The sequence below is a fragment of the Mesoplodon mirus genome, assembly GCF_964341445.2.
Source record: "Mesoplodon mirus genome assembly, chromosome: 14".
Lineage (NCBI taxonomy): Eukaryota > Metazoa > Chordata > Mammalia > Artiodactyla > Ziphiidae > Mesoplodon > Mesoplodon mirus.
This window is the reverse complement of record NC_138990.1, coordinates 60,619,456-60,632,884: the sequence shown is the minus strand read 5'-3', so window position 1 is coordinate 60,632,884 and position 13,429 is coordinate 60,619,456. Positions and strand designations below refer to the sequence as shown.

Sequence of the window (13,429 nt, the reverse complement as noted above, 5' to 3'; positions counted from 1 at the left end):
ACTACAAAGAAAGAAAGAGAAACATTTCTCACTTAACTAGTATTTCCTGAGCTCTCAGTGTGTGCCAGGTGAGAGCTCAGCACTGCTGGAGGTGCTGAGATATAGCCAAAAACCAAGCAGATGAAGTCCCAGATCACAAAGAATTTAAATTCTAGTAATAAAACCAGACTAGCGTTTTTTAGATAAACAAGGACTTTCTGTATAGCATAGGGAACTATATTCAATATCTTATAATAACCTATAACAGAAAAGAATCTGAAAAAGAATATGTAAATACATAAACAGAACAGAAAACTGTGTATCACTTTGCTGTACACCTAAAGCTAACACAACACTGTAAATCAACTATTCTTCAATTAAAAACAAGCTAACTAGCATTTTAAAAGAAGGGTGGTCGGGGCAGGGGGTGATTCCAGAGTCCTACCTTATATAACAACTTAAAGCAAAATGCAGTTTTACTTTTTCTGATCCTCTGGGTGATTATTCTTTTGGGGGTCACAGACTCCTCTGAGGAACTAATGAAAATCACAAACTTACTCTATAAATCATTAAATAACGTGTATGCACACACATAAATACATTTGCAAAACCTTTTTGGGGATTCACGAACCCCTTTATTAAGAATTCATGCTTGAGTCTTTTCCACAGATTTTGATTTTAAAGCTGGGAAAATATCAATATTGCTTATATTAAGAAGACTGAACATCTTCCAGAAAGTTGAACTAAAAAACAAAAATTTAGTAAAGCAACTTAGGAAGAGTCCCCTAAATAATGAACTTTCTGAATATATTTTAAATGATTTACTTTGACTTATATCCAACTGAGCTTTTTAAAATACTTTTATTGGGGCTTCCCTGGTGGCGCAGTGGTTGAGAGTCCGCCTGCCGATGCAGGGGACGCGGGTTCGTGCCCCGGTCCGGGAAGATTCCACGTGCCGCGAAGCGGCTGGGCCCGTGAGCCATGGCCGCTGAGCCTGCGCGTCCGGAGCCTGTGCTCCGCAACGGGAGAGGCCACAGCAGTGGGAGGCCCATGTACCAAAAAGAAAAAATATATATACTTTTAGTAATCAAAAGATTTTTTTAATATAATAAAAATGATTAATCATTAGAGAAATGCAAATCAAAACTACAATGAGATATCATCTCACACCAGTCAGAATGGCCATCATCAAGAAATCTAGAAACAATAAATGCTGGAGAGGGTGTGGAGAAAAGGGAACACTCTTGCACTGCTGGTGGGAATGTGAATTGGTACAGCCACTATGGAGAACAGTATGGAGGTTCCTTAAAAAACTAAAAATAGAACTACCATATGACCCAGCAATCCCACTACTAGGCATATACCCTGAGAAAACCATAATTCAAAAAGAGACATGTACCAAAATGTTCATTGCAGCTCTATTCACAATAGCCCGGAGCTGGAAACAACCTAAGTGTCCATCATCGGATGAATGGATAAAGAAGATGTGGCACATATATACAATGGAATATTACTCAGCCATAAAAAGAAACGAAACTGAGCTATTTGTAATGAGGTGGATAGACCTAGGGTCTGTCATACAGAGTGAAGTAAGTCAGAAAGAGAAAGACAAATACCGTATGCTAACACATATATACGGAATTAAAAAAAAAAAAATGTCATGAAGAACCTAGGGGTAAAACGGGAATAAAGACACAGACCTACTTGAGAATGGACTTGAGGATATGGGGAGGGGGAAGGGTAAGCTGTGACAAAGCGAAAGAGAGGCATGGACATATATACACTACCAAACGTAAGGTAGATAGATAGTGGGAAGCAGCCGCAGAGCACAGGGAGATCAGCTCGGTGCTCTGTGACCGCCTGGAGGGGTGGGATGGGGAGGGTGGGAGGGAGGGAGATGCATGAGGGAAGGGATGTGGGAACAGATGTATAGGTATGACTGATTCACTTTGTTATAAAGCAGAAACTAATTTAAAAAAAAAGTTAATGGTAGAATTATAAAAGCAAATATTTATTGAATAAAATTTTGTTTAAGGTAAAAAAAAGAAGAAAAATGAATAAATCCCTATTTCTAATGGTACTACTTATAGGCATTCACAGCAGAACAATTCTATCTTGGACATAAAGCAGACATTTTAGGAATCTAAATAATCTCTGATTTACTCTGACGAGCATTCATTTTTTAAAAATATCTGAATAAAAAATTATTTTTGTTATTTAAAAAAATTTAAAAAAAACAACACCTCCCAACTGTCTCCTCCTCTGTATTTCTACCATACCTCTGTCTTTCCCATTCTGCAAGTTAACTACATCAGCCCCTGCCACTGTGTACTTCCTGGCAGCATCTTCCGCATGGCACAAATCTAACCAAGCTGAGAAGCATTTATGGAACACTTCTGTGTCTAACTCACTGCTATAGTAGGTAAAGTTAAGAGCAAGAATTTAATCAAACCTCTATAAGTTCTTCAGTTTTCTGTTTCTTTTGTATTTTTTAGTACACTTCTTCTACTTGTGATTATGGTTCAACATTTTTCTAAGGTTGTGATTATTCTGAAAGGGTAAAGTAATGTTTCCCAAAATAGGATTCTAGGCTGCAAAAGTGAGTTTTTACAGTAAACAAGGAAGTTTCTCTAATCCACACATCTATCTACTAATGATGAGTTTATACTTATCACCTCTGTGATCATTTCACAACTACTTGACTTCCAGCATCTCTTTAATCTAATATTGCATATGTTTCTAACAGATTAAAATACCAGATACTCCTTTGAGTCTGTCATTCTTATGCTGCAAACACAGGGTGGCTCCACACTCTAAAATACAAAGTTCAAAAGGTGTGCCCAGTCTCTTCACAAATACTTCTGGCATCCTGAATTCTTATTTTTCACCATAGCAATTCTCTGCTCTAGCCAAAACGATGTCCTCTCTTTCAAAGACAGCTTAAACTTTGTTCTTGCCTTGACCATCCATGTGAACTATCATCCTCCTCCTTTACTTTCTGCCATTCAAACCATTCTTCAAATCCAATCTTTTCTCTGAAAATCTGACTTCCCAAGCAATCACTGTACAATTCACATGGCAATTAATTACATTCTATATTTTGTCATTTCTTTTTATCCTTTAGTAAATGATGTGAAACCTTTTTATTAATTAATTTGTATGTTTATATCTACATTGCCAGGTGCACTGAGAGTAGGGATGGGAGACCATGCCTTATGTTTCATAGTCTCCTCCCATATCAATTCATTACACAGTGGATTGTCAGTGTTTAGTCTTAGAAAGTTTATATATAAAGGTGATTAACTATACATCTCCTTAATTTAGTTATATAATAATGGTCTTTAAGGCCAGTTTTATATCCTGAGCAACTCTGCTGAGTTTCATGGTTCTGTTGCCTATTTATTCACTGTTTATATAGCTACTATGTATAATAAGTATTTTCTATTTTTTTTTAAAGTTTAAAATTCATCTTTGGTATATGTTAAACAGAAATTCTGGGTTATAAACTCTTTTTTTTTGGAGTAAAAGCTGCCAACTTTCTTGAGAGACCAAGAAATCCAGCAAGTATATTATGAAATAATTTTTTCAAATTACACACTGGGGTTGCATTTTCAAACACATGAGGGAACAGGAGTACTTATATGGCTAATAATGAATCAATAACTATTTGAGGTCTTATTTCCTCCAAACCTGGTGGTGGATGCTGTGTGGAACCTATAATCTAGCCGAAGAGGTAAGACTCTCTTTACTCTACCTCCCAATTACTACCATCTTTTTAGTTGTATCAACATCCTATCCTCACTTGTTCGGTTTAGGGTTCTTTAAATGCATCACATGACATATCTTTAGTTTTAATTTTTAATTTCCACATCTTTGTATACAATTCTTAATACTTTAAGGGACATGCCACAAAAGAAAGTCTCAGAATCACTGCTCCAGGCCAAGGTATAAATTCTGTTATTAGCAATATATAGTATCACTTATTCAACTAACTAAAATGCATTAATTATAAAAATTTCCCTTTTTGTCAGTGTAACTTTTATTGTTAAGAAAAAAGAAATTATATGATATTGCTGTGCAATAATGAACCCTGGAAAACAATGCAATTGAGATGATACATAATTTCTACCAGTGGCTGATGTCTCTCTCAAGACCTGCCAAGAGGAGCTAGAGACTTGGAGGGTGAGTCTATTTCTTCTCAACAAGTTTCATTACTATGTTTGGCTCCCTTAAATCTTTGAAGCATACATGTTAAAATTAAGTTGTTCATTTTTAGATGTCCAAAAACTTGAAAACTCATAATCTGTCTCTGATTGAAAACTCATAACTTATCTATGAGAAGACAGTTATTTGAATTACTGACTTTGAAATTTAGGGCAGTTTTTTAAAAAAAGGGCACTGTTTTGCCTGCTGGTACTAGTATTAAAATAAAACAAAAAACCTACAGAGGAGCAGCTGATCAGTATTTCTAAGGAAGGTAAACGGACAAAGAGTTTTGCTCTGATGACGCACAGCAGGATACAACAAAATGGTTATCCCAGTTCAACATATATACCCACAGCACAACAAGAATGTTAGAAAGAAATTATCCTCAGGTGTTCAACTGGGCACAAAGGGGAACTGAAAGGTCTACTCTTTAAAATAATAACATCACTATCGCTAACTTCCAGTGATGATAACAGCCTGCTGGAGGGGAAATTGACATATTTAAAAGCACATTCTTTGTTTGCCTCAAAATTAAGATTTAAGGGAGAAAGAAGGAAAGGCAGACATACAGGGAAGAAATAAGTACAGCCCCCACAAAAAGGTATTTGATGCCCATTAAATGAAAACAAACCTATCTACAAAACAGAACTTTATCTCTACCTTCCACTTCAATATATTTCCTTTAATTTTAACTGACTCCTTAAAACAAAAAGCAGTCATAATTTCCAGTATTTATATTATAAAATTATTTAAAATACTTAAGAAATAAAATAAAGCTTACCCCATCACTTTCTCTATGTGGATTCAGCCTACTATAAACAGCTTCAATAACATTGCGCCTAAAAAGAAATATGCTTTAGTTTTATTAAATTACATACAGTTGTTAAGTTTCTGAGTATTTTAAATAATACTTCATATCTTAACTACACTCAAAAATTAATTGCCTCATTAAATACCTGCCAAGAACATAGTATCTGCATTTCACTCAGAATTTGATCCTGCACAATCCATTTGTTCTCATTTACCAAGGAAAGAAGGACCTTCATCCTCAAGGAGTATAATAAATAATGCTTTGAAAAGAAAATCTCTTCTTGATGAAATTTTAGAGTTCTCCTCTAGTATAAGAACTATCAACCCATTTCATCTTTAGATAATTGATGTACTTCTTACCAAAAATTATTTAATTACTAACTATAAATGAAGTCAAAATTAGTTCTTTTTCTTCTACTTACTTGCCGGCAAGACCTCCCCCAGGAGGCAAATTCGGGATATTTTCTGCAGACAAGATGCGCATGACATGGGCAAGATCAGGCATTCCTTCCTCACCAGACTTCTCCATAATTTCTGTAGGTTTTTAAAAAGAGTTCCTAAATTAATGTGATAACTCAGAATTCACACAGTGAAACAAGAGCAAATATTACCTTACTATCACACAAGGAACAAAAAAAGTAAGATAAAAAGTTATTTGCATATATATACTCATTTTAGCATTATTCATAAAAGCAGAAACTGGAACAAATTAAATGTCCAATAAAAGGACAGTTAAGAAAATTTTGGTATAGCCACTGAGTCAAATGGTTTATAATCAGTAAAAATGATCCCTATGAGCACAGCACAGCCACATGGAAAAACACTTTTGATCTATTATTTTATGTAAAAATATAAAAGTTATTAATGCTATAATTAAAGGAAAACAAAAGCAATGGAAAGACAAGGACTATAAGGGGAAAATTAAAAACTGTTTTATACGTTTTTTGATATCTAGTTATGTTCCACAATTTATTTAACACAGAAAAGGAAAATAAATCTCAGAACTTGCTAATACTTAGAACAAAATAAAACATTTCCATGTTTCGTTTATATTTACAATTTACGGAAAACAGATTTTTAAAGCATGATCATTTGGCCAGTATCAAGACATAAAATCCTCAAAAATCAGACAACAGCAAACTTACTTTTAAGACAACAAAAAAGCAGAGTCCTGGGCCTCCCTGGTGGCGCAGTGGTTGGGAGTCCGCCTGCCGATGCAGGGGATACGGGTTCGTGCCCCGGTCTGGGAGGATCCCATATGCCGCGGAGCGGCTGGGCCCGTGAGCCATGGCCGCTGGGCCTGCGCGTCCGGAGCCTGTGCTCCGCAGCGGGGGAGGCCGCGACAGTGAGAGGCCCGCATACCGCAAAAAAAAAAAAAAAAAAAAAAAAAAGCAGAGTCCTAAGCAGCCCTCAAGAGGCAAACTCCAAACTGTTTCCCATGTGTCCCTCACAGGGGGACCTTGATTTTCACTGCTCCCATTCAACTGTGCTCCGACTCCTACCTGTATCTCCAAAGGTGCTATTCAAAGAAACCTTCTAGATTTTCACATATACTTCCTCCCTTGGTTTGGAACACTTTTTACACCAATCCAACCAACCTCTTTGTATGGTTAAAGTGTATTTATACATCAGGTTTCAACTTTATGTGTCACTTTCTCAAATTCTTCTCTGACCCACGCCTGGAGTAGGTGTACTGCTAGATACTCCAACTGTACATGATATTTACTAGATCACGGACCGCAAGCTTCATGAAGGCAGGACTGTAATTTTTCTACGTTACACTTGTATCTCTACAGTGCAGGGTTTCTCAACCTCAGCACTACTGATGTTTTTGACAACTTTTTGTTGTGAGGGCTGTCCTATGCACTGCAGAATGTTAAGCAATATCCTGGCCTTGCTCACTGGACGCTAGTGGTACCCTCTCAGTTATGAGACCAAAAGTGCCTCCAGACATTGCCACATGTCTCATGAGGGACAAAATCCATCCTCCTCCCCACACCGGCCACTGAGAACCACTGCAGTCTAGCACTTCACCAGCCAATTTTCACAACCCACTGGTGCCACTGCAGTCCAGTCCTCCACCATCATCTGCCACCTGCTTTAATGCATGATTCCTAATTGGTCTCTTGGCTTCCTCTCTTGTCCACTCTTTACAATCTCTTCTTCACATGGCAACTGAGAGAGATCCTTCTAAAAGTCAGATCAAGGGACTTCCCTGGTGGCACCATGGTTAAGAATCAGCCTGCCAATGCAGGGGACCTGGGTTTGACCCCTGGTCTGGGAAGATCTCACATGCCGGGAAGCACCTACGCCCATGTGCCACCACTACTGAGCCTGTGCTCTAGAGCCCGTGAGCCACAACTACTGAGACCATGTGCCACAACTACTGAAGCCTGCACACCTAGAGCCCATGCTCTGCCACAAGAGAAGCCACCGCAACGAGAAGCACACGTGTACACTGCAAAGGAGAGCAGCCCCCGCATTCCACTAGAGAAAGCCTGCACACAGCAACGAAGACCCAATGCAGCCAAAAATAAATAAATAAAATAAATTTATTTTAAAAAAAGATCAAGTCACTCTCGTACTCTTCCAATGATTTCCCAGCACCATTTGAATGAAGTCCAAAGACTTCATTTTAGTCTGCAGAGCCCTACATGATCTGCTTCTTAGCAATCTCTCTTCATCTTTCCCTTTTCTACCAGCTCATTCTCATCTAGCCACACTCTAAGCATATTCCCTCTTTAGTCCTTGTTGCTCCCTTTGCTGGAATGTTCATCCCCAGATAGCCACTCCCTTCCATATACAGGTATCTGCTCAAATGTTTTTCCTCAGAGACCTGCCTAACCAATATTCCTTGTTACTGTCTGCTTACTGTTGTTTTTCTTCTATTAAAAAAAAAAAAAAAAAAGGTCTCTACTACATTATAAACTCCACGAGATCAAGAATGTATTTGTTTTGTCTTCTGCTGCATTCCCAGTAGCACACATGCTCAGGGACAGCTGAAGAAATGAATACATGTAGAAGGCATTCGCCAAATATCTAATCAATTTAGGTTAAAGGCTATTCCCTGTTTATTTTAACATTATACCTCCCCTCTGCATTCCCAATAAAAACACATACAAAGACTTGCCAATACACCAGAATGCTTTCACCTCAAAACTGTAATGTCAGATTACATGATCTAAAACCCTAATAGAAATATAATGCTCTTGAACAACGCTACCTTATAAAAAAGAAGTTAGGTACCAGGGCATATTGATTTGTAGTGGCTGCTTTTTCAAGGATTTTTAAGTGTTTTTTGATTGAATGATTAATAATCAAGTATCTACCATAGCCCCCAAGACCATATAATATTATTACATATCTGTCATCTCTTCCATGTAACATATATTTTGGAAACTTTAAAACTATACAAAAGAAAATTAATATTAAATGTTAACAACCCACATTGAGCTAAACTGACCGCACATTTAAGAAATTAAAATTTAGGGGGCTTCCCTGGTGGCACATTGGTTAAGAATCGCCTGCCAATGCAGGGGACATGGGTTCAAGCCCTGGTCCAGGAAGATCCCACATGCCGTGGAGCAAGTGAGCCCGTGCGCCACAGCTACTGAGCTGCGCTCTAGAGCCCACATGCCACAACTATTGAAGCCTGCGCACCTAGAGCCCACGCTCTGCAACGAGAGAAGCCACTGCAATGAGAAGCTTGCGTGCTGCAACAAAGACCCAATGCATCCATAAATGAATGAATGAATGAATAAATAAACAAACAAATAAACAGAAGAAATTAAAATTTAGCTGTTACAGAAGGGTTTATAAAAGCTACAGTTTGCTGAGGACTTAGGCACCGTACCAGGTACTTAAAAGTTATCTCATTTATTATTAAAACAAACTGTATGGTTGGTGTTTTTACCTTTAGTTCACAATAAAGAAATTGGAGCCTTAAGAGATTAGGCAAGTTGGTTGAGATCATGTAACAAGTAATTGACCAAATTTTAGAGTTCTTCCCAAAATGAAAACTATCTAGTTTCTTCTTTGTGAATGAAGAAATAGGACAATAAGAAAATTCAATAGATAGCTAGTGGGAAGCAGCCGCATAGCACAGGGAGATCAGCTCAGTGCTTTGTGACCACCTAGAGGGGTGGGAGGGAGGGAGTCGCAAGAGGGAAGAGATATGGGAACATATGTATATGTATAACTGATTCACTTTGTTATAAAGCAGAAACTAACACACCATTGTAAAGCAATTATACTCCAATAAAGATGTTTAAAAAAAAAATTCTTCTTGCCTTCTGATAAATTTGAGCCAGCAATCCCCCACCCAAATATACTAGACCTTTCAGAAAATGTGTATTATTAAAAACTCCTATAAACAGCTCCTCTTAATAATTATATTATCAACAGGAATAAGAGTGCCTCTGACATTGTCTTCAAAGTGTTCCCACGTTTCTTATCTTTCCATTACCCTGAAAACAGAACTCAACTGACAATTCAGAGCTGAAGAAATTGCAGACCAACAAAAACCAAACCTTTATGCACCTTTGTTTATGGTGTGTGGCTAGATAGCTGTAAAGCTGGAAAAGATAAATCTGTCCCCACTCTCCAAATCTGCAAGAGAAGGTAGTTTTCCTTTGGTAATTACACATTTGAAATTGCAAATTTTTGCATTTCAAAACTATTACCAATTACTGTAGCTACTGTTCATCTAAAACATGACTCGTAATACGCCAAATCTGACAAGCTGACTACAACATAATCATTAATTATATCATTCAAGTGTACTATTAAAAAATAATAATAATCAAGCCATAACGGTGTTAGGAAAAAATATAGGTCAATATGTAACAATGAACTCTGCTCAATATTATGTGACAAACTAAATGGGAAAAGAATTTGAAAAAGAATAGATACATGCACATGTGTAACTGAATCATTTTGCTGTACACCTGAAACTATCACAACATTGTTAATCAACTACACTCCAATATAAAATAAAAAGTTAAAAATATATAAAACAAAATTTTACATTTTGTTCAAAAAAAAAAATGTAACCCTGAATTGAGGAAAGAACTTTGTTAAGAATGACATCAAGGCAAAATAAATAAATAAAACTGACATAATATAACTTCATAAAAAGTAATTTTATATCTAAAAAGCAGCACATATAAAATCAAAATGAAGTATTAAGCTGGAGATCCTGTCATAGACTCTAACATGTATTCTCTATCAGGGTAACCACTAAATGAATATTTAAAAGGATTTATAACTGGGGCTTCCCTGGTGGCGCAGTGGTTGAGAATCTGCCTGCTAATGCAGGGGACACGGGTTCGAGCCCTGGTATGGGAGGATCCCACATGCCGTGGAGCAACTAGGCCCGTGAGCCACAACTACTGAGCCTGCGCGTCTGGAGCCTGTGCTCTGCAACAAGAGAGGCCGCAATAGTGAGAGGCCCACACACCGCGATGAAGAGTGTCCCCCGCTTGCCACAACTAGAGAAAGCCCTGGCACAGAAACGAAGACCCAACACAGCAAAAATAAATAAATAAGTTAATAAACTCCTACCCCCAACATCTAAAAAAAAGGATGTATAACTGATAAGCAAATGCAGGGATGAAATGGAATGGAAAATACTGATTAACCCCAAAGGGAAGGAAGGAGAAAAAGGGAAAAAGAACAGATGGAACATATGTAAACAAGTAAGATAACAGATTTAAACCCAAATTAGCAAATTATGTTGAAGATAAAGAGACAAGGTTTTCCTCTCCCTCATTCCTCAATAATAATGGATTTTTAGTCCAAAAGCTGCAGGAAATTTTTAAAGAACTATTTGATAAACAAGGAATAATAATTTTCCTTTCCTTCTAAATAATGAAAAAAAAAAAAGCATCTTTCTTACCTTCCACCCGTGATTCCAAGTACTTATCCAACTCTGAGTCTTTTCTCATTGCTTCATCTGAGACCTTGGGGGCATTTGAAAAGCAAACTAGTACAATACTCATGTTATCTCGACTTCCCTGTATATTAAAAAAAGAAAAAGAAAAATTATACTTCAATAGTCTACCAACTTTCTATTATTTACTTCAAAACAGATTTAATGACATGAAGCAATTACTTATTTAATCATATAGAATGTACACCTTCAACACATTCATTTTCATTCCAAAGGACTATTTGAAGCACACCCTGAAGAAACAAGGACTCCAGGTATGCATAGATCGTAATTATTTTATGACTTTTGATTCCGTGTACCTTTTCTTATCCACCACCATTTCACAACCTGAGAAATGAAGATATCTTCACATATATTAAATCTTCTAAAAACTTTGTTTCCCACTCAAGATTGCATATTCCCAAAGTGACTTAAGCCCAAAATGCATCCTCCCAAAGAAATATACATTTTTTTTCCTAGCTAATTAACCTGCATCAGAGCAGTGCTACTGAAACTCTATTGAATTGACTTGGCTGGAAATTGTTGATCATTAGGATACCCAAGACACTACAATGAACAAGCAGAGAAGAAAAGTTAAACTGGAAACTCTTCTGAGGGTACACTATCAAACAGTCAAACTGAGATACACTGTAGTCAGATGTAATAACTTTTGAAGAAATGACATCAGACTGTTACACAGAATTATTAGAGTGTCAGGATTTGTAGAGAGCAGCTAAAACTGCTAATTTAAGGACAAATTTTACTGTTGCCTTTTTAATCACACCATCACAAAAGGAAAAGGAAACAGAATATATAGTACTCTATTACCGTGAGACTATAAGCAATAAATTTAAAACATTTTCTCACTAGTTTTCTTATAGGTATATTACTTTTATTGAGTTTTTTTAGAACAGAATGAAACTGTTCTTGGAATAGTGATTTTTTAAACTCCTTTTTCTTTTTTTTTCTTTTTTTTTTTTTTTGCGGTACGCAGGCCTCTCACTGTTGTGGCCTCTCCTGTTGCAGAGCACAGGCTCCAGACGCGCAGGCTCAGCAGCCATGGCGCTGCTCTGCGGCATGTGGGATCTTCCCGGACCTGGGCACGAACCTGTGTCCCCTGCATCGGCAGGCGGACTCTCAACCACTGTGCCACCAGGGAAGCCCATTAACTCCCTTTTTAAAATTTTATTCACCACTCTAAAAAACTAAGTCAATGGCGGCGGGATTTGCCAACCCAAGTGTAAAGAGCCAAGGCCACACCCATGCTAGTCTAGTCTTTTCAGTCATCATGGCCAGAATCTAAGCAGGCACTGTTTGGTTAACACTCGCTACCTTTTTGGGACCCACATGACATAGCCAAAGATAGGCAGGTCTTGAAAAACTTCTGCCACAATCTCCTAAAACTCAGTGGAGCAAAGTTTGAAGGCACTAAAGGCTGGGTCTTAAGAAGGCTTCAAAAAGAGTAACCCTCTGCACAGAATTCTTATGCTTTAGTAGAAAGAATCATGAGGAGTATTTAACCCAGTTCACAATATCTGGAAAAAGAATTAGGATTTCCAAATTGGCCCAAAAGAATTTTACTCCTTAATGAAACCCACCAAAACTTGCATAATGACTTAATATTAGAAATACTACATTGGCTACATGAAAAACTATATATATATATATATATATATATATATATATATATATATATATATGAAGATATACACATACATATCCCACATATACACCCTATGGTTCCAAACAGTAATACATTCCACAGGAATCAGGATTTACCATATAAATTCAGGTCAGGCAAAATCTTTATACCACAGATATTCAAGAATCAAGCATCACTTGAATACCAATGATTTTTTTAAAGCAATTTCATGAATAAACAGAATTCACACCTTACATTTTTGGAAATCCAGTTTCTTCTAACCATTCTCTATTTTGATAACAACAGCATGAGCATTGTTTAGCCATTGCTAATCAATCAATCTATCTATATAATTTCCATTAGATTTTTATAAGTTATAAAACATACATCTTATCATTTGGAAAATTAACTAAAAGATAGTTTCAAGAAGTTTAAGTACCCGAAGATATTTAAAGGAAATAATTTAGATTAACACCTTGGAACGTGTGATTTCAATGATGGTGTTTCTATTTCTACATAAAGAGGATTTTCCCCTAAACACAAAGTATGAGTGTGTTTCAGTAATTTTTATACAGCAATTGAAAAACATTCTTCCCTTTATGCCTCTTCAGTTTTCTAGAGATAAATCATCCTTGCATATTCAGTATAAAATTTCTGCAAATTCCAGAAATGAAATGTGATTCAAAAAAAAAAAAATCAAGTTGAACGAAGGCAATTAGCCAGATGTTTAAAACTGATTATTTCAGCCCCTTTTCATTTTTAAATTTTGACAATAGCACAGCAGTAGTACTCTAAGGAATCAGAGCTTTAACAGACAGTTATAGATCAAAGTAGCCAGTGCCCCTGCTATAAGTTAGGGTATC

The 13,429-nt window shown here is 36.8% G+C and overlaps 1 protein-coding gene across 4 annotated transcripts in view; it reads right to left on the bottom strand.

Moving 5' to 3' along the window:
* Positions 1 to 13,429, bottom strand: part of PPM1B (protein phosphatase, Mg2+/Mn2+ dependent 1B) — an 86,911-nt gene that overhangs the window by 9,928 nt on the left and 63,554 nt on the right. For all 4 annotated transcript variants that reach the window (XM_082643137.1, XM_082643136.1, XM_082643138.1 and 1 more), the window contains 3 exons: positions 10,892 to 11,009; positions 5,418 to 5,529; positions 4,967 to 5,024 (listed from right to left, as the gene is read on the bottom strand). In XM_082643137.1, coding sequence (XP_082499263.1) covers positions 4,967 to 5,024; positions 5,418 to 5,529; positions 10,892 to 11,009 — 288 coding nt within the window. The remainder of the gene's footprint in view (positions 1 to 4,966; positions 5,025 to 5,417; positions 5,530 to 10,891; positions 11,010 to 13,429) is intronic.